The 21,465-nt window shown below is 37.5% G+C and overlaps 2 protein-coding genes across 4 annotated transcripts in view; both read left to right on the top strand.

Moving 5' to 3' along the window:
* GNAS (GNAS complex locus) overlaps nt 1-17,718 on the top strand; it is a 64,299-nt gene extending 46,581 nt beyond the window's left edge. For all 3 annotated transcript variants that reach the window (XM_009326781.1, XM_009326783.1, XM_009326782.1), the window contains 7 exons: nt 1,965-2,019; nt 4,435-4,508; nt 5,296-5,354; nt 7,287-7,407; nt 8,490-8,620; nt 9,145-9,212; nt 10,107-17,718. In XM_009326781.1, the coding sequence (XP_009325056.1) occupies nt 1,965-2,019; nt 4,435-4,508; nt 5,296-5,354; nt 7,287-7,407; nt 8,490-8,620; nt 9,145-9,212; nt 10,107-10,253 (655 nt within the window). In that variant the 3' untranslated portion in view covers nt 10,254-17,718. The remainder of the gene's footprint in view (nt 1-1,964; nt 2,020-4,434; nt 4,509-5,295; nt 5,355-7,286; nt 7,408-8,489; nt 8,621-9,144; nt 9,213-10,106) is intronic.
* Nucleotides 17,719-21,322: 3,604 nt separating this feature from the next.
* NELFCD (negative elongation factor complex member C/D) overlaps nt 21,323-21,465 on the top strand; it is a 10,335-nt gene continuing 10,192 nt past the window's right edge. The window contains exon 1 of the mRNA XM_009326870.1: nt 21,323-21,400. Coding sequence (XP_009325145.1) covers nt 21,323-21,400 — 78 coding nt within the window. The remainder of the gene's footprint in view (nt 21,401-21,465) is intronic.

The following is a 21,465-nucleotide window of genomic DNA, read 5'->3' on the forward strand; positions in this document are numbered from 1 at the left end:
TTTTAGCAATACCTTGTTGTTATTTTCTAATTGTCAATTTCCAAAATCCATTAAGCTGATTAGCAGAGCATTTAAAAACAAAACCAAAAAAACCCCAAACCAAAAATCCACCTCTTGTGGAACCTTGCATAAAATGTTACACTTAGATAAATTCAGTACAGAAAGGCTGGATCGTTGTAGTAATCACCTCTATATCTTTATGAACATGTTATGTTCTGAACATTTGTCAAGCATCCTCCAACTTGTGAAATTGCCACATGATTCTGAAACTGTGGTCTTAGGGGAGAATATAATGTGGAAACACTCATACTAGTTGGGTTTCATGATTGTTGTACGTATTTAACATCCTCTGTGTACTGAACAAAGAGCTTTACTTCTTTTCCTTTAGATTAAAAAAAGAAAAATAAAATTACTTAACAGCCTGGAAGAGATGAGGAAAAAATCCAGCTTGCAAATTGCAGAACGCAATTTGACATCAATGTTATCCTTGTATACCTGTCTCCACGTCACCTTTCATGATGGAAATTGATCTTTACGCTTTGTCTCATGTTTTTAGTAGCATGTTTACTAAGGTACATTTTAGTGTGCTTAAAATTCCGTAATTCAGACTAAACAAAAATTACTTTTCATTTGTCTCTGAAACAAGATGGTCACCTAGTTCCTGGTGAAAAGGGCATTATACCGAAGCTGCTCTTAAAACATACAATTATTTTTTCCTCCTTCCCCTGCTCTTCATAAGGTTTTTTTAGAAAGTCTGTTGGGAAGCAGGGGCTGAAACTGAGGGCTAAGACCCTTGCTGATTTTAATGTGGGAATGGTTTCTGGTTTGTGAATCTGGGACGTGGCTACCTTTCCCCCCCTTTAAATTGTTGCCTGCGACCGTAGTTAATGCACTTCCAGTGTACCTACCTATGTGTAGGGATCGGAAGGGAAAACTCACCTTTTCTTTGTGATTTCTCCTTCATAAAGAAAAGAATTCATGCAAAGGAATTTAAAAGGAAGGTTAAAGTATATTGGTTTTGAGACTGTGATTAATCATTAATGTTACGGGTAAAGTTAACTGTAGAAGTGTTGCTAGCTCTCCTAATAATACTGAAATGGAAGGTGTCTGAGCATGGTGTAGCCCTGCTGTATACTTGGTGTTGGACAATTTGATTGGGGTGCGAATAGCATAAAATCTGCATCCTGAAGCTGCTGGCTTGCTACGTCTTCGAGTCTCGTAGTAACACCACAATAAAACAGTTAACAAATTGGTTCCTTGAGATTTTTGCTCTTTGAGTTGAAGGGAAAGATAATTAGGAGGTTACAGTTAATCGGTAAAAACATTTTAAAGACTCCAGGATATCCTCTTTAGGTAATGCCTAATGAATCTGAATAAAATATATCTTTCTATACCCATTTGGCCTACTATTGCTACTTCTCCAGAAAGTAAAATGAAAAAGTGGTACCAACAATTGACAGAAAAATCAGTATTCCCTCTCACTTCACTGAACTTGTAATGAAATTGGTTTAGGGATTTCATTTATTAACAGAATTACAGTGACAATAAATTTTTAAAAAATACTCATCTTACTTTCAGGAAAATTACACGTAGGTATTTTATTTGAGTCATTGCTTTACTGTTAGCAGTAGCAGATTACATTGTACAATTTATATGAATAAATTACCTAAATTAAACTACTTGTATGTTTGTTAGCGGAGGGAGCAGAGTGGGAGGGCGTTGGAATGAGATTGCCAGACCTGATTAATAAAACTGTGGATTTGGCCCTCTGCTGGGTGGTGCTAGGAAATGCATGTTTTAAGTACTAGCACACATATGTTGAGCAATTTAAGTGTATTCAGCATTTTGTGAATCTGAGTGCATTATAATATAACAAATCTCATCTGGGAACCTGTCAGTTACTCAAGTGTTAGATAGTTTATCTGATTTGAGAATGAAAAGTTCTTTTTCTTTCCTCTCCCCAGTTTTCTAGACAAGATTGACATAGTCAAACAAAATGAATATACACCGTCTGACCAGGTAAGGAAAGTTTCATTAAGAAATTACACAATTTATCTGTCCCTTCCATCTTTGAGGAGAACTATCTCGTTAATTTTCTAATTGCCATTTGTGGCACTAATACAGGTATTACCATGTATTGTACATATGTAGTATTCCAGTAAAAATTACTTTTGTCATTTGGATTGAGTTTATGTTTATACATTTTAAATGCACCGTGAAATGAAAACGTGCCTAGATTCAAGACTTATATCATGCTTCTGTGACACTAAAACTCAAATGTCCATTTGAACGAGTAATTCATAATGTTTTGCCCTCCTTGCTAAATAACCATCACGCACTTTGATGCAGAGTTGGCTGGTATCCTCTCAGCCCCACTGGCTCCCACTGTAAACCAGATTTTGTAAAAATAACCTTGTTAGAGTTTATTTTTTTATCAGAATAGGAATTGTAGTTTTCGTTTTGTTACAGATAATCTGAGGATCTTTTTAGGACCAAATCCCTAATCCAAAATCGCATGTATATTCCTAACTTTCTGCCCATAAATAACACAATTAAGCACCTAGCGTACTTTTATAGGATAAACAACCAAAAAACATATTAATATCCCAAAACTTCCACAGACAGTATTAATGAGAAGAGAGCACTTTGTATCCTCTAAAATTGTTCAAGAATAAATTAATCATACATCCTTTTAAAAATCTGAGTTTTTTTATAAATGAGGCTTTCTTATCACTGAAATCATTCTGTTTTCAAGAAACAAAATATTAAAAATACAGGTTATTATACTTGAAATTTGGAGCAACTGATCTTCAGATATGAAACTTCAAAACAAGTGTCAGTTTTATATTGGAGGCTAAGGGTGTCAGGAGTTTAACTTGTATTTATTTATACTTAGTATATAGTACTAAGTGTAGTACTTACAATTTACTTATAGTAATTACTTAAGGTATTTAAGTAGTTACTTAAGTAAAACAATTGCATACTTTTACTTCTGTAAGTAACAGTAAGCACAAGTACTTATGGTGCTTGTTTGGGACCATTGACTGCATTGAAACTCCCCACAAGTATCCATTTGGATTATCCTCTGGGATGTTACGTGTTTCTGCTAAAAGAACTCGGGAGTGTAATAATCAAATCACTTCCTTCCCCCCCCCCCTTGAGGTGGATGAGTGCTTTTTATTTTTTTTCTGACATCACACTTGTATTGATTTCTGAAGATGCAGAGCTCCAGAGAGTCCAGTTTTCCAAATTTGCTTCTGTTTATTGGGGCGTTCGAATTTTCAAACTGTTTCAAACACAAGTTAGAGCAATGTTTAAATATATACATATTTCAATATGAGTATTAAAATAGCCAGACAACAATAATTTACTATCAGAAAACTGATGTTAAAATGTAGCCATTTTGTTTAATGATTTAACAGTGTTGTCTAACCTTTGGATTTTGTGTGGTTTTGACTTTGACTAACCAGTTTGGTACCTACATAGTAAGAACAGAGCTTTTATTGTGCATATAATTTTTTTTACAGTCTGTTCCGCTTATATGATCTTGTCTGCTGCAAATGTTACAATTTATCTGCTATTTAGACCCATTGTGAAGAAAACCAAAACTTTAAGTCCTAAATTATAAACCCTTTAGTTGAATTCAAAGTGGTGTTTTGTAGTTAGTTATATTTGGACTGTGTACTCGGTCTGCAGCCTATGCAAATCAGGTTCTTCTAAATCAGTTACCCGCTGGGCACTGTATATGGCTGTCACTGCTTTGCAATACACAGTAAATAAAAGCCAATACAGTTTCTTTTTGATAGGATTTTGTAGCACTTATAACAATTTCAACTGTTTGTAGCTCACAACTTCTGATTATCATTTTTGTCTCTGTAGGAAATTTCCAACTTTATCTTTGAAAAGCCCAATTCTTATAAGATTTAAGTCATTGAGCTCCTGGTTCTTTGAAGGAAAACATGGACAATTCTGAGACCTAGACACTTTTTTTAATAGCCAAGCACTGAACAGCTCAGGGAGAGATCTGTCTTCTGGGGTTGGGAATTATTTGGTGGTAGTTTAAAGATCCTGTTGCGTGCCACAATCCCACTGAAATCTGTGAATGCATCATCTAATCTCTAGAGATGGGTCTGCGCTGTTCTGAACGCTTGTGTTTGCTTTAAGTGGCCTGTAAATGTTTCCTCCTATTCCAAGCTTGGCACTTACAACCTGCTTGTGAAAATATATGTACTTCAAAAGTTGAGCACACCCACACGTGTGCACATGTGTTCAAGATCAAAAGCTTAGATGCAGCTTCATAATGCTCTGTTCCCTGTTTTTGCAGTACAGCGCACGCTGTCAGCACTGGGTAAAAGGTTTTTATTTCTGTTGCTGGATATATGAAGAATTATGAAGTATCTGTGTTGAATCAATGACTTTTCCTTTATGCTCTAGGATCTTCTCAGATGCAGAGTTTTGACATCAGGAATTTTTGAAACCAAGTTTCAGGTGGATAAAGTAAATTTTCAGTAAGTACCCTTTTTTTTCTTCTTTTTTTTCTTTTTTTTTTTTCTTTTTTTCTTTTTTTTAATACAATGCAGACAAATACCAGGGTAAAGTGGAGGACAGTCTACCATATAGTCATTGAGACTAATGTATTTCCCCAGTTGATGTTTAAGAGAAAGCAAGTATTTCATGATTTTTTAATTTAGTAGTCTGGCTTTAAAAAGAAATGCAAATTGGTGTGCAATTTTCTGCTTTTATTTTAAATCGCAAAGAACAAAATGTTTTAAATCTATTTTTACTAATGCCTTTCCTGAGTATTTGATTCATTGCTAGTTTATATAGTGAAATATTTGACCAAAAACTTTGTACATATATAAGTAATGGAAAGTGCATGTTCTCTTTACTGTCCCAGGTTAGAAAGATTGCTTGACCCAAACAAAAACTGCTGAGTTTTAGTCTAATCTTGTTGACTTTAGCTTTGTGATACTTGTTTCAGCAAATGACTTGTTGTAGGACCTTTTTTAATGTCTTAGCTTGTAAGGGTGAAAATGAATCTGCAATATACATACACCAGAATTTCTTACCTTCAAGTGTAGGTGTTAGTGAAAGTAAACATAGTTATATTTTGTGATGAAAGCTCTGCGTGCGTATGTTGGCAGACTGTTACCTGTTCAGGTTCTCATAATCCTTGATTCCTTTTAGCTTCTATGACACGGAAGTCCTAAAATTTCTTAGATTTTCTGTTTGCGTTTGGGGAAAAAAAACCCAAACACAAAATGTATTCTGACTCGATTTATGTTTTTTTCTTAGTATGTTTGATGTTGGAGGGCAACGAGATGAACGCCGAAAATGGATCCAGTGTTTTAATGGTATGATTAGAATTTATGCTTGTTTTATAAAATAGTTCTCTGCAAAATTTTAATGCCCAATCTTAATTTTCTCGCTGTGTGAAAGCCATCTTCTTTTCCATGTAGCTTGATAAGGCATTCATTATCTGAACAGTCATACGGGATGGAATTTTTCTTTACATGTAAACTTCTGTAACTGCGTAGAATATCTTTAGGGAGAATGTAGTTGGAAAGGAATTCAAGTTGGTTAACTTAACATAGCTTGTCCATTTTCTTCGGCTTCCTTCTCTTCATTTAATTTTTTTTTTTTGGTGGTGGGTTTTTTTTTTTTATTTGCATTATTTGCCAGCTATGTGAGTGTTAAATTCCAAGCTATATTCTGTCTTCCAAGTGAAGGTTTACATGTGTTTGTGCCTATACAAAATATACAATTACGGGATAATTAATATATGCATAAAATCAGAATATCATTTTTGTGCATAATTGCAGCCACATTGCTATGTCATGAGTGCTTCTTTCCGAATCGGCACCGACCCGTTAATGCAGTACGAGATTGTAGGGAACATCTGTCTTGTTAGACGTGGTGTCGCATGCGCTATGTAATATACTACAGCATTGTCTAGTGTAGCCCCAAAATGCCCTTGTCAGAAAAGTTTGTGATGGAGTTAGTAAATCTGCACTTTTCCAGGGAGCCATGCATATTAATGTAATTTATTGAAAAACAGCCCTAAGGGGAAGGCCCTTACTGAAAACATCTAAACAAATACCCTCATTTAAGTAACCTGCATATAAGCTCGATTCCGTAGAAGGCTAACATAGCGCCAGCCTAGGTACGGGTAAGACCTGAAACGTCTGCAGGCGTTTTGTAAGATCTGGAGTCTTAACACTGATGTCCCCCTCAGTTCAGTTCAGGTGATAAATTAGGTAGTTTTGTGTCTATCCTGTAGTGTTGCATGTACCTTCACTACAGCCGTTTATTTTACTCTGTATCTCTGTTTAGATGTGAAACCTTTCTCCACACAAGTTTTCTTAAAGCTAGAGTTGGTGAAAATATTCTTGGTTTTTTCTTGGTTGAACAAAGTATTTATGAAGCTATGCAAAAGTCTGTCTTTTTGTAGAAAAGTTATAATGAGATCCTACAGAATGGATACGGTAGAATGCAACTTAGAATTCATCGCATTTTGCTACAGTTACTGTCATAGAGTATCACCTGAACACTTTATATATGTGTGGAACTACTGTGCAATATTTTCTTCTGTGCTATTAATAACAGATTTGTTTGGGTTTTACCTCTGCTCCTTCCTCTTCCTGTTACCTCATGATCTGACTCATCTCTTCTGCTGTTGATGTCTGAGGCAGATGAGCCTGGAAGTCAGTGTAAGGGGTCTGGAGCAGCACAGCCACACAGAAACAGAGAGATCTGGATTCTGTGATCCTGGGAATGTCTCCCAGGAGAGAGAGGGGGGCCTCTAAGCAGTATAGTACACTATCGGAGGACTAGAGCAATTAACCGTGAATTCACAGCAATCTACTATTTTTATTATTACTATTCATGCAGACCAAAAGTGCCACTTGTCCTGAGGCCCTTCCCCCAAGGGCCTCCCTGTCCTTTCTTGATAGCTCAGAGTTGCTTTCTAAATTTCTTTACACCTTTTAAATCTTTTTAAATTCTCCTCTTAGCTTTCTTCAGTGTCTCTCTCTCTCGCTTCTGTTCCTTTCTTTTCTACGTTTTCTGCCATTCTGTCAGCTTCTGTCCTGTGGCCTGCCTTTCCTATCTTTAATGGTTTCTTCGCTTTCTTTTTTTATTTCTGGTACTTAGAAAGCTGTCGGCAGTAGCATTCCAGCCTGTTCTCTTCATGAAGCTGAAAGTCTGGCAGCTTTTTATTGAACTTTGGGATTCCTGGATATTTCTTCTGAAGTTTGGTATTAACTAATGGGTATTTCTTGATTTAGATGTGACTGCTATCATATTTGTGGTGGCGAGCAGTAGCTACAACATGGTTATACGAGAGGATAATCAGACCAATCGGCTTCAAGAAGCACTAAACCTCTTCAAGAGTATCTGGAACAACAGGTCTGTGAATTGAAGTTTCGTTGTTCATATCACATAAATTACTAATCCTGTCTTATACCATAGTCAAGACTTGTGTACTGGGCCTGGCTACGATAGAGTTAATTTTCTTCATAGCAGCTCATATGGTGCCATGGTTTTGGTTTTGACCGAAACAATACTGGTGACACACTAATGTTGTAGCTGGTGCTGTACAGTGTTTGCAGAGCATCAAGGCTTTCTCTGTTTCTCACTCTGCCCCCCCCAGCGAATAGATTGGGGGTGCGCAATAGGTTGGGAGGGGACACAAGCGGGCAGATGACCCAGACTAACCACAGAAGTATTCTGTACCATATAACGTCATGCTCAGCAATAAAAAGAAAAAGGGGGGGGCGGGTTAGGAGGGTCAGCCGCCTTGCTGGGTATTGGTCTACCCACGGGAGGTGGTGAGTGATTGCTTTTGCCTCACTTGTTTTGTTTTCTTCTCTCTTCCACTTACCCTTCACTTATTAAACAATTCTTATTTATATTTTTTTATCTTGACCCCCAAATTTTCTTGCTTTTATTCTTCCTTTCCTCTTCCTCCGTCCCACTGAGGGGGGAAGTGAGTGAGCAGCTGTGTGGCGCTTTGCTGCCCACCGGGCTTAACCCACAACAGCAGCCTAGCGCCCTGTTACTTGCTCCTCACAGCGCAGTCCAAGCTGGTCTTTGATCACAACTGCCTACCTGTTACATTAATGTCCGATAGGCTCATCTAACTGAAGAAAACTCTGGAGAGTTCCAAATTGGTAGTTGCCTCATGGAGGCTGAAGTAATTAAAGCAGTGATAAGAGTAGCACACTAAAAAGCAGATATGCTCATCTATTCGATGTGTTTGGATTAGCAGTAGAAAGTGGGCAACTTTCGTTGCCCACGTTAGAAGCACACAAACCAAACTCAGGGCGAGCACACCCGGAATTACACCATTGGATTCAGGTGTAAAAGGAACCTTTCAAAATTACTATAGCGTGTCATATGAGTGTTGTCTCCAGAACTGGATTAAGTTTCTTTTTGCTGTATGATCCTAGCTGTGCCTTCTCAGAGTGTTTGGTTTCCATTTTCTACAGGTGGCTACGGACCATTTCAGTAATTCTTTTCCTGAATAAACAAGATTTGCTAGCAGAGAAAGTTTTGGCAGGGAAATCTAAAATTGAAGACTACTTTCCAGAATTTGCTCGCTACACTACACCAGATGATGGTGAGATTTTTAAGTTTTATTAGGAATTTATCATTTCCTTGTTAATCATGTTTGCAATGTTTTTGGTAATTTCAGCTAAGACTTGAAAACTCTTAAGTAGATGTAATCTTCATTGTCTTTCAGCCAAACTGTAATGTTAAATCTTAGGTATTAATAATGAGAGAATCCTGTCTTTTATACATTTAATATACTAATAATTTCATCATGCCAAAATCCTGTTACTTTGCTGGTGTAGACCACAGTAGAGCGTGTCACAAATACGTCCTCTGGACTCCCCCTAGTCATATCTGTGGTCATTTCTCTAACCTGCCAAATGCCTGGTACTATGGCCACTGTATTATTCCTTTGTTCTCCTGAAATCTTGCTGTTTTAAATAATATGTTAAGGTTTGTCTTATCTCATAGTCAGTTTTGCAAAGTATGTTTCTATCATATGTGAGCAGAAAACAGAACAAGGTACGATTTTTAGGTGCTATCGCCAAAAAAAGTCTGTTTTAATGAGATACTTATTTTATTATTAATCAGCAACACCAGAGCCTGGTGAGGATCCCAGAGTTACAAGGGCCAAGTATTTTATTAGAGACGAGTTTCTTGTAAGTATTTCCTTTCTTTCAGTATTTCTTAGGTGATTCTTCTCAAATATAAGCTCTTAAGCACCTTCTACTATTGCAAAATGCTGTCACTTTTTGTGTTGTTTATCTTTAATATCCACACTGCATAAAGCACTGTTACATTTAAGAGCTTTACTGCTGTTTGTTACCTGCTTTTCGGATGTTTGTTTGTTGACACAGTACATAATTAAATAGCAAAAGAATTGGTAAGAGTTAAGAAACCTCAAATAAAATGATGAGTGAAGTCCTGCTGTTATTAATGGGGCCAGATTTTTATTCCATGCATTATTTCTAAAGATAAAGACTAATCAAAAGATGCATCATCTGTAAAATATTAATGTTCTTTTCATATTATCTTTCCCATTACTGGTCAGCTGAAGCTATAATAGACAGATTTTTTTAAGTATTACTACAATTACTTGTAATGTTGAGCATGGCAATCAAATTGTGGACGCACTTTAAAATGGAGCAAAATAAAATTTTGAGGGAGGCTTTCAGTAAGTATAAAGCAGGGATAAAAGCCTTGCACGAGGAGGCAAAATCCCACTTTCTTCACGGACAAACTGACTAGGAGTTGTGTGGCTAAATTCAGCAAAGCTGCATATAAATAATAGCACTTTCCTGAGTTCTCGTTCAACTCTGAAATTCCCCAGCATGCAGTGGCCTTCTCACCGTATAATTCCGATCATTTTAAATTTTATGTTTTCGGTGAGAGAGTGAAAAATTGTGGGCGTTCTGCCACTTAGTTACACCCTTTGAAAACACAACTCACACATATGTATCTTTAACCCTCATTCATCTGAGTTTTGAGAACATGGGGGTTTTTTCCCCAGTCAGTTTTATTTTAACCCGGTCTCTCTCTCTTACTTTTAACAGAGAATCAGCACAGCAAGTGGAGATGGAAGGCACTATTGCTATCCTCACTTCACATGTGCAGTGGATACAGAGAACATCCGGAGGGTTTTCAATGACTGTCGGGACATTATTCAGCGCATGCACCTTCGCCAATACGAGTTGTTGTGATGGAGAGCACTTTTTTCTGTGTTTTGGACTCCTTATTCCTTATTAAAAAAAGAAAAAAAACACCCTTGCCCACATAGGGTGGAAGAGAACTGTTTGAATCTCCCATTGATTTGCACCCCTCAACTTTTTCTCCTTGCTGGACAATAGCAGCTCTTCTAAGCTTGCTTCTGTACCCCTTGGACAGTTTGAGATGGCCCCTAACACTTAAAAGGCCATTTCCATGAGGATTCCCTAACACTGTTATTAACAAAAAAAGAAAAAAAAAAAAGAAATAAAAACTAATTAATTAAAAGCCCTGAATGTGGAGCACCTGAAAGAATTGGGGATAAAAAATTGGAACATAAAACAAAAATTGGGGAGAGAAAACTTTAGGTAATTTAGCACTGTTGTGGGCATAATCATATAACCCGTGATCTCCACTTTCTATCATTCACTGCATCAGACTAAAGAAGGTGCCAAGTCACAGACCAACTTTGAAGACAGACACTTGAGTTTGGTTCTCTGACTGTAATGTGGCTTTGAACGGAAATACTGACAATTCTACAACAGACCTAGACAGTGCAAAAACCAACTGCTACCTTTCAGAAGGGTATTTTTAAAACCAGTCTTGGTGGTCTAAAGACAACCATGGACATTTATGAATTGAACTGCGTATGGCCTGTGATTGCAGAAAGAGTTAACCACACACTGTTTTCAGTTTGTCCACTGATGATCCCGTCTGCTATAAAAATCATTATCTGGACTGTAGTCCTCACAGTCTTTCCCTTCTTTTTCTTCTTCCCTCCCCTCATTTTTTATTTTACTGCTGGATTATTATTCTTGTACAGACTGTAAAATGTATTATTTTGTACAACTTTATTGAAAAAAAATAACTTGTAGAAGATCTTTGTGCCTTGATTATGGCTGTACCTGTACAATGAGCTAAGATGTAAGTATGTTTGATTGCGCTGTACAGCTTTGTCAACCCTATCTGCAGCATTAGCTCAAGGTAGGGAAAATTTATCTGTAGTTTAGTTTTTCTGGTTTATAAAAGAAGGAAAAATACTGTTTAGTAAAAAAAAAAAAGAAAAAAAAGAAAAAAAAAGAAAAAAGTACAAATTGTGCAAACTTAACCACTTTAAAAGTGAGGTCTTCAACAAGTGACCAGATGTTGCAGCATCATGCTTTTTAATTTTTAGCTTTAATTCATTTAAATCTCTATCCAAATGCAAAACATGGCTTGTTTCTACATAAACCAAATTTTGCTACAAATTATAAATGTTAGTCTTTGGTCATTCATAGTCCTTTTCGCTAAAGACAAAACCAGAACAATAACAGACACGTAGGGCATCATGCAGGTCTGGTGACCATCTCTAGACTGGGCCAAATACCCCACCAACCTCCACTTACGCTGCGTGGGCATACTACTACCGAATGACAAGGTGTGCACTGCCCTTGGATTTGGCCACTGAATTCCAGTTTCAAATGACATTTTTATTTCTCTTTTAATAAAGAGATACTTTAGAACCTTTTTGTTTTATATTAACTATATAAGTAGCTTAAAGTGAAGATGTGTGGATTTTTCTTAAACTTGAATAATTTATGCAAATTATATGCTTAGAACAACATGTGGTACAGTAAAAAGAAAAAGAGCAAAAATCACTGTAGCAATAAGAGAGCATGTAATTTTAGTAACTACTACACTGCTTTATATTTTATACCTAGGTGTTTTATGTCTCTGTGAGTGTGTTACTTTTTCATGTGTCTAAACCTACGTGTACAATTTGTACAGAGTCAGAAATTACAGCTGTAATAACACATCTAGAACAGTGTTAGCCTATATTACTCAAAACACCCCTGTTCCCCCTTCATTTACACCCCTAAACTGATCTGGATCTTACTGCGGTGACTTTAAAAGGAAAACGAAGCAAAACAAACACCAAAATACTTGCCTCTTTGCCTTTCACACTAGCTTCCCTCCACCCAAGAGACTGTGTTAACTTTCTTTTTTGGGAAGAGGTCCAGTTTAAATTAAAACTAGGGTGTGGTCAGTGATGTCTGTGCAGCTAGATTTGCTTCAGGTATCAGATGCCTTTTTAATACTAAGAACTGCAACTGTTCAGCAGTTTGAGTTTTCATTGCTTTTGTGGCTAAACTTTTAAAAGAGAATTAATCACCTAGTCTATTTTCACGTAAAGAGCAGGGACTCGATGGAGTTACTGTCCCATCTCTCTTAATTCAAAATTACTAGTGATCTTCCAGAAGACACTAAATCGTCTAAAAATTTTAGCTGCGGTTGCTACTCATCTTCTAAAAATGATCTTTCCTGTTCACCGGTTTAGAAAGTTGCCACCTGAGCTTTGTAGAGCTGTAGGAGAACGTGACCGAAAATAGCCCCCTACAATTTAAGAATGTATCCAGTGCCTGTAGGTTAAGGGCTGGTGTTTCCACTAGGTAAAAATGGGACACACATAATGGAAAGGAGATTGATTGTGAGCCTTAATTTTAGTTACAGGAGCCAAAATCTTCAATTTAGGGCCAACCCTTATCTTTTTAAGCCTAGGAGGAGTTGGTGTAAACACCAAATTTATAAATGGGGAAAACCTGTAGTGGTGTGAGGAATGCAATCTCTCATCTGAGAGAAACAAAGCACCTCCATTAAAAAAAAAAGAAGAAAAAAATAAGCTTCCTCTGATAACGAGGATACGTAGTAACAATGAGCTATATAAGACAGCAGCAGTTTAGAAGCCTAAAGCTTTATATGAACAGAAATGTTTAGGGGATGCTTTTTTTTTTTCTTAAGTGAGGAAAAAGGCAATTGTTTTGAATATGGTTGAGTTGCACAAGTATGGAGTGTGTGTGTGTCTTAATGTCTCGGTATTGCCTTTGTTAGTCTCTTTATTAGTCCATGCAGTTTGGTGGCCTGGTAAATGCAAGTCTTATTTTTAACGGCTTTCTTTTTTTTTTTTTTTTTAATACAAAACCATAAAGCTTTAATGCTTGCTATTTAATAAGTAACTGTGTTTTCTTCTGTCTCTAATTTAGTGGCCATAACTTGCAGTTAATTGAACCATTCCAACCTAATGCTTACCCATACTTCCTAGTTTTGTTTTATTTATTTATTTGAACTTCTTGTTTTCATGATTGAGGACTTTCACTTGTGTCTCATTCATCTGTTTGGAAACTTCTGACCTTACAGCCAAAACTTAACTCATTCTACTCAGTATTCATCGTGATGCTGAAGTGTAAGATATGTGCAAATGTAAACACTACCACTTTTATTAATAAAAGCAAATACAGTGTTTTAGGGCACATTTGCATCACTATAGTTGAGGTTGTGTCAGTATTTCCATTATAAACCCATAGAGGGTCTATATCTTGGCACTAAATTGCCCTAAGCTAAATCTTTGCCATACAAGGCTTCTGCTCAAGCATGATTTGGTGGGTTGGTTTTTAAAGAGTTTCCAACACAAACTCTTGTTTCTGTTTTAAGTTTTACAACTGTTTTGTTGGATGGGGGTTGGTTTAAAAAAAAACAACAAAAACAACAAACAAACCTGGTTCAAGATTGTTTTTGGCACTTCTGTAACTCAGAAATGGTTTTGATTTTAAAACATAACCTTTGGCAAGCCAGTAACCTACGATATGGTCTGATCACTTTGGGTATTTTGTAAAAATAATAATAAATCGTAGAGATGTTGTGGTTTCAAAATCAGCTACTGTGCATTTGCAGTAACTTATTTCAACCCAAGAACTTTTAGTAATTTGTACATCAGTACACATATTCAGCAGCCAGTGTGATGCAGCAGAATAGTGATAACTCCTGAAGGGTTGGTGCTTTTCTTTTTTTTAATAATGTGGAGAGGTAAATTCACTACAAACTAAAAAAAGATGCAGCTGCTTCTGAAAGCATCAAAAACTGCTCTCTTAGAGGCTGAAACTGGAGCTCTGTAAGTTGTTCGGAGCAGACTTTGATGCAAAAGCATATGAAGGCATGCTGGATCAGTTGTCGTAGACGGGAGCCCTGAGGGCTTATCTTCATTTATCTAAAAACTATTTTGAATCGTGGCATCGAGGATAGGATTTAACTTAGAGTATGTCAGTAACTCCAGAGGAACTGAAGCTAATTCTGTTCCAGTGTGTTGCACATAATTGATACCTACAGGATAATTTTCTCTTACCGGTAAATCTATGCACAGAACTATTAATGTTCGTCACCTTCAAATCTGGGCACCTTGTAATTAGTCGTGGCGCAATATTCCTGTAAATGATGTAGGATGTTTTGTATTCTGTCCTATTTTCCAATGTCAAAATTATGTACCAGGAAAAACAGAAGATGATTACACAGGAAATTGACCGCAGATACGGAGATACACCCCATGACAGCCGAGTACCAGTCCAGTGCCTTAGTGATGATAACTGTCGGTGATTGGTGCTATACAAATGTCTAAGATTGATAAAGTTGTTGTATGTTACAAAATTATGTAACTTAATCTGGAAGAGAGTAAGTTCTCTTCTTTCCCCAACTGTATCTAATACGCTATGTGTATTTCTAACAGCGCTGGCACTCACAAGGCTTCTTCCACGGAAGTAGATGATAAAATTCCTACTAACTGTAAGAAGCAGGATCAGTGGAAATCTCACACAGGAACAGGTCCTCATCCCTAAAATACATGTTGAATTTTGTACAACAGTAAAAATATTTACAAGCAAACATCTGTTTGCAGTCCAAAACCAAAACTGTACCCTTCTTTCTCAGCTTGATATTTCTGAAAATTCATCCATTGGGAAAAAGTCTTTCTGTTCTATGACAAACTTTGAGGTGTCTTTGTAAACAAAATAAGCTACAAAGGGGATTTTTGAACCTCTGCTGATGAAAGCTATTACTGAAAAATCTCTCCGGTGACTGACAAGATAGAAATTCCAAGAGTGAAGCTATTTTAATCCTGGTCGTAACCAGTTAGCTCAAACACTGTGAGTGGATGTGTTTCAGTTACTAGGTAGATAAACTGCTTTGGAGTATTTTACTGTATTGCAGAGATTGCTAAAATTTCAGCCATGAGTACTGGCTTCATAATTAATTTTTTCCAACCCTGATTCTCATCTTATTAAAAGTTAAAACTGCTTTTTACCCTGTCTACTTTTAATGTACTGAGCTGAGCAAAATGGGTGCAGTTTAAAGCACAAGTCTACTTGGAAAAGCAACTTGGGAGGAGGTGGGGAGGCAAACTAATCTCTCACTGCATTAAACATTAAAATAATAAGGTGTGGGGGGCGTTCCTAACTTCTGGGTCCTATAAACTTAGCGTGATTCTGTGGAAAAAAACAGGGAGTTCTCTAGGTTAACTACAGCAAGTGCTCACTGCTACCTCTGCAACAAGGGGTAACTGACCAAATATGTAATAGATAATTTTCTTTTTAAGAAAAACAAACCACCCAACCAGAATTTACAGGTTTTCCTAATTTTTTTCCACTTAGGAAGTCTGCCTCAAAAATCTTTATTTTAATGACAGGACAAAACAAAGCCTTTAAACATTGTCCCAAATACAGAGAGAATGATACATTTTTGAGGGAGAAGATGCCGACGTTAGGGGTTTTTATGTAACATAAGATGCTTTCTAAGGCTGGGGCACCAGTAGACAAATGTAAGCAAATTCAAAATTAAAATGTGAATGTATCTCTTCACTTTAATTTACCCAGTTGCTTTATTAAATGAGTTGGCCAATACTTTATTTTTTACATACTACTAAAGTTTGGAGAAAGAACAAGCTTAGGACAGGTAGTAATGTTGGGAATTCTCCCAGTTCTGTTGTTCTGTTATGCAAACTAATGTTTTTAGGCTGTGAATTTTATGTGAATTATTAGTAAAGTACAGTGTTTCTATTTGTAGTTTTCTGGTATTTGATACGACTTTGGAATTGTATCATTCTTGCAGCTGAAGTGCTAGAGTGCCAGCAGAGATCAGCAGAGAGGAGCTGCTGTATAAGGGTTATGAACTAGCACGTCAGGCTAGTGACTGTAAGGCTGCTTGGAAAGGGGGCCCGTTCTACTTCTTTTTCACTACATTATCAGTTTTCTGTTGGCAGAATCAGAAGAGCTTCCATAAAAAGACAAATGAAGGGGTTGGGTGATAGTACCAAATACATGTCTGTGTAAGACCTCAAAGCATTACTGAAAGGTATTTCAAACTTGGATTGAGCTAGAGCCATAGGAGACAGCATGTCTTCCCTGAAGTGTGTGTGTGATGATTCACGTGTATCTCAGTATTTTTAATCTCCATTCTCTTTTTGCTTGAAGGCACAACATCCAAAATGAAGTAACAGATTTCATGGAAGTTTTGGTGCTAACCTTGAGTTCTGTTTCCCACAGGGCAAAACTCTGCTGGGCTACAAAGATTCATCTATGTAAGAGAGTCTGGAAGCCCAGTGCTGCCACAAGCAACGGCTCTTGTTAACCTATTTGTGTTTAAAACTGGGGAGCTTACCACCAATTGTTCTGTCCAACATCACGGCCCAAAACCTGCTACCTTTGGATTCAGCTACTTTCTCCTGTCCTCACCCCCCCACCCCACCTACTCTTATAACGTATATGGTTGATAGGAGAGAATAGAGCAGCTATGAAAGAAAGTTATGAGACAACCTCATTGAAAGTTCAAAGGAACTAGGGACAGCTAGATAGACAAGACTCCCAAATCCATCACCTTGGACACTGAAAAATATATTTATGGGGGAAATTCTTCATTCCCCAGGTAAGTGACCCAGTTTGGGATCCTTATACAAATTTTCAAGGACAGAGAATGTATTTGTCTAAAAGGCCAAGATATCTCCAACTAAGGAACTGCAAAAATTGCACTTACTACGTACATTATAGAACTGAGAGATCCTTCAGTGAAGTGTAAGTTTAATGATCAGTATGCAGATCAGCTGGAACTTGCTTTGAAGCAAGAAAATGTTTCCACCGTAGGCTCATCTTGAGAAGCACTTGGGGCATTGTGAGGCTATGCTTTTAAGCGATCCACAGTATATAAATATAGTTCCAACTTGTAAGTTGATGTTTGAAGGACACTAGAATGACATTATGTTGGTAACCTAAAAACCACCTTGTTTTGTCTCAGAATACTTCTCAGTTACCTAGCACGTGTCATGGTGTTCAATGTCTGGAATAACTGTTACCAGTAATTGTGAATCTCAAGGTACAAACAAAAATGCTTAATCTTGAGGTTCTGCTTGAGAAGGAAGAACTCTTTAGCCAAAACTCATTAGCCTAACTTGATGCTGCTGTAATTTCCTACTCGATTTGAAAGTTATTACCTTATCTCTAGTTGAATGTACTGGCTGATTTGTAAAGGGCTAATGATTATGAAATACAAATTTATGCTAAAAGAATTTGTAGCGGGCAAGGAGCAGAGGTAATTAGCATACGGAGAATGCCAGGGTGGATATTTTTAAAAAAACATATGAATAAAAGGCAAACAGTTTTGTTGGAAGTCGGCTCTTCTGTTTGGGATTTTTCTTTTATTCTAGGAAGGAACCAAATGGAGTTGGATGATTTCATCAGCTGTATTATATTCAGCCCTGCTTTAGGTAGGAAATCTTGAAGCATAATTGTTAAGTAATTTGCTAAAAAATCAAGCAACAAATTTTTATAGTTGGGTGGAATTGAAACTTGACCATTCGATACTTGGTTTATTCTTTACTCTCTTAGAAGAGCCATTCCCAACCTTTATGAAACCAACCTTCACTTCTGTTTTTAAAAAAAAAAAAAAGGTAAAAAAAAAAGAAGGTGGTTTTCCACATTTCTCTAGATCTGGCTCTCTTCACACACATCTACTTTCCAGGATACCTTTACTGCTTCTTCAAAACATGCAAGTCTCTCTTCAAGCAGAGACTCTGAGGCGCTGGCTTTCATAGTATATTTATTGGGCTCAAAATTTTATCTTTAATATGCTCACTGCCTCATCACTGCCTCATCAAAATCTCATTAGATGGGAATTGTGACTCAAGAATATTTTACACACAAAATGTAGTCAAATATTCATTTAGGGAAAAAATTGTTGCATTCATTTGCTGGATAATAAAATCTTTCAGGGACATTCAGGTAAATCTAAGTGCTTTTGTTTATGAACATTTCACTGAAACTTCGTAAAACACAAATCCATATGGAAGAACACAGTTAAACCCAAGAAGACAACCAACATTGTTTGCATTCAAAGTTGTAAATGTTTAGTTTGCAAAATGAATTTCTGGTACATTTAGTGTTTCATCACAGTTTAAATGATACCTTGAAACTGTTGGTTTTGATCTGACTTTGCCTCTTGTTTATTGACCTGAAGTGGGGAAAGCTTGGATATTGCAATTCTTCTGCAAAGGGCTATTCAGCAAATGTCTGGCTCTGTTACAGGTCCCTAGTTTTCTCCTCAAGGAAAGTTGAAAGTAAATGCTTTGAGTATTGTTCATTCTTTATATATTAAAAAAAAAAATCATTTTCTGTTACTGCAATCAAAATAAAGAGATATAAATATATAAAGACAAAAGAACTTCTAGTTTTAAGATTCAGACACTGAAATTAGTAGTATCATTAATGTCTAATACCACTATGTCTCTCGCTGGCAGTTGGTGCTGTGGACCTTTTTCTACTCAACTAAGTAAGTTTCGTAGCATAATTACCATTGAAGTCCTACAAGTCCAACTGTTGTCACTAGACAAAACTTCTACATGCTCTGAAAATGCTTTACTGAAGCTAAGATGCACTATTTCAGGCCATGAGCTCTGGGCACAATGAAATTCTCCAGACTGCGGATCCAAATATCCTACCTAGGAGATGCACAGCAAATTTCAGTCATGGGAAGGAAGCCGCTCCTACCTATATAAAGACATCTGTCGTACAAAGCCTATTTATTTGAGCCTTCCATAAAGAACTAGGATCTCCTCCTAAGCCTCACAAAGTCTCATCTTTGTGGTTTTCCCATCTAGTTTCACTGGAATGTTAGTTAAGTTCTGGACTTGCTTTTTCTCCAATTTTAAATTCTCTGAACCTTCTGTTAGGGTAATATAATAGTTACTCTGAAATCACCTTCAGAGAACTTGTCCTACATCTTATAACACTGTACATCATTACAAGCCCAAAAAAAAGAGCTGATGAAGCACAGGAGGTATGTAGATGTTTCATATTCGACACTCAGAAAATACTTTTTCTTTCTTGCTTTGGGATAGATTAAATTCAGGTCCAGTATTTTCTTAGGAGTTCTGACTGCTTAATCACACTGTCTGTTCTGAGTACGCTATTATTTTCTCACGTCTACGCGATGGAAATTGCCCGCTAACTAAATGGAGGTAAGCCAAAAACTTTTTCTCAAGGATATTTCCATTGGCCTCCAGCCTCAGCCTGTCACTTCACTCCCAGTTCTTTCCTCATAAAAAATGGCCAGTGCTTCCATAAGCGTTGAAAAGTTACCTTACTGTCTTCCTGACTGCAGGCAATCGAGCAATCGTCTAGCACAGGTAGAGAATGTGTCCGTTGTGCCTCTACTTCAATCCGTGCCTTTTATTCTGAAAAAGTCTCTTTTCCTTTCTGTTGACAGAGCAAAAATAACGTTATCCTGGGCTCACAAAAATGTTGAAGAAATGTTTCAGAAAGGGTTGCTTCACTGCTGTAGGGCAGCATATGACAGCACAACTCGCGCTGTGCTGCAGTTCAGGTAGTGGTGTATATGTTCTATACTGAAATTTTAAGTGCAGTAAGCCCTTTAACTAGTACAGTGACCACACCTGAACAAGGACTGCGTCTCTTGAAGATCCTACGACAACTTACTTCTGAACAGGGTTTTTTTGGCCTTTCATACCCAGCAATTTCATGGACTGCAAAGAAGACTATGTAATGTCTTTTTACTATTTTTCAGTTAGAAACCGAATGGGAATAAAGGACCTTTTAAATAATTAATCAGCAATGCTCTTGGCTGCCCTCCAAATCCCAGAACACACCCTCACCCTCCCCTTTCTCACAGTTAAACTCTTATACAGCTGAAGAACAGGAGTCAATCAGAAGAGAGACAAAGGGACTCTGTTTCTCTCACATGGTCTCCATTTCAGTAATGCCTATCTCCTTGCCTAAGGTCAGATTGTGTGCTCAGTTTTCGTTTTAGACTTACCCCCTCTTCATTTGTCTGTAACTTCCTAGTCCCTCCCTTCGCTGGGGGCCCTCTTGGCCTGTTGCTTTCAGTCAGCACCCCAGCTCAGCCGGTCTCCTTTGGGACCCTCTCTCTCGGCACCCCCAAGAAGGGCTATACTAAGGTCCTGAGGTTAGCACCACCACTGCTCTGGGGATCCAGCTTCATGTACAGGAACAAATCCTGTGTAACAGGCTGCCCTGTGTGGTTACAGACAGCCTAAGAGCCTCAGGACAGGGAACTTGGCTCACGCAGCACAGACCTCTCTCCTGCCCAGAAATGAAACTGCTAACTGTAATGCCAATAGTGTTATTTATAGGGACGACAGTTGGTTTATTAAGATTTTTTTAGATCAAAGACTTCAAGATTTTGTCTTAAGCTAAAAGTAACCCCCAAAAAAATTGTTTGCAATGAGAAAAGGCAAAAATGTTATTTAGTGTTATTCTCTGGCAAGTGTTGGGTACACAGAGTTACACCAATGCTGGTCCTAAAACTTTACTGCTAAAATCTGGTCCTAAATATCTTACCACTTCCATTCCACCGAAGTTATCTTTCCTATTCTTTAACCTTTTTTTTCCTACTTGTTAGTTTTTTAATTCTACCATAACATTTGATCATTACTATCAACTTGTTGCTGTTGTTCAATATCCTCTTTACGCTTCAGAAAGTGCAAGTAAACTGCTGTGACACAACTGCAGCCAGAAGAGCAACGCATCCAGTTCTGTCCTCTTCCCTCGCAATCCCTGTCTAATTGCTGCTGCGCTGGGAGGCTTTGGGAGGCTTTGCAGGGTAGGGAAGTTTGCTTTTAAATTTCCATTGGCTTCTTTTTCCCTCTGACTTTCTTTCTTTCCCCTCTGACTTTCTTTCTTTCCCTCTGACTGTATGCTCTCTTCTGCCTTGGCTCTCCAGCAGTGACTAACCGGGGATGAACGGCCTGAACTGGGACAGAGCGAACCTCCACCTCCCTGGGAACCACTGCCACGGGGCCAGCTTTGACGGTTCCGTATTTCGTTTCTATCTGCTGGCGTTCATGGATGGTTTCAGCCGTAATTCACCAAGGAACGGCTT

Source organism: Pygoscelis adeliae, unplaced genomic scaffold, assembly GCF_000699105.1.
Source record: "Pygoscelis adeliae isolate BGI_AS28 unplaced genomic scaffold, ASM69910v1 Scaffold286, whole genome shotgun sequence".
Lineage (NCBI taxonomy): Eukaryota > Metazoa > Chordata > Aves > Sphenisciformes > Spheniscidae > Pygoscelis > Pygoscelis adeliae.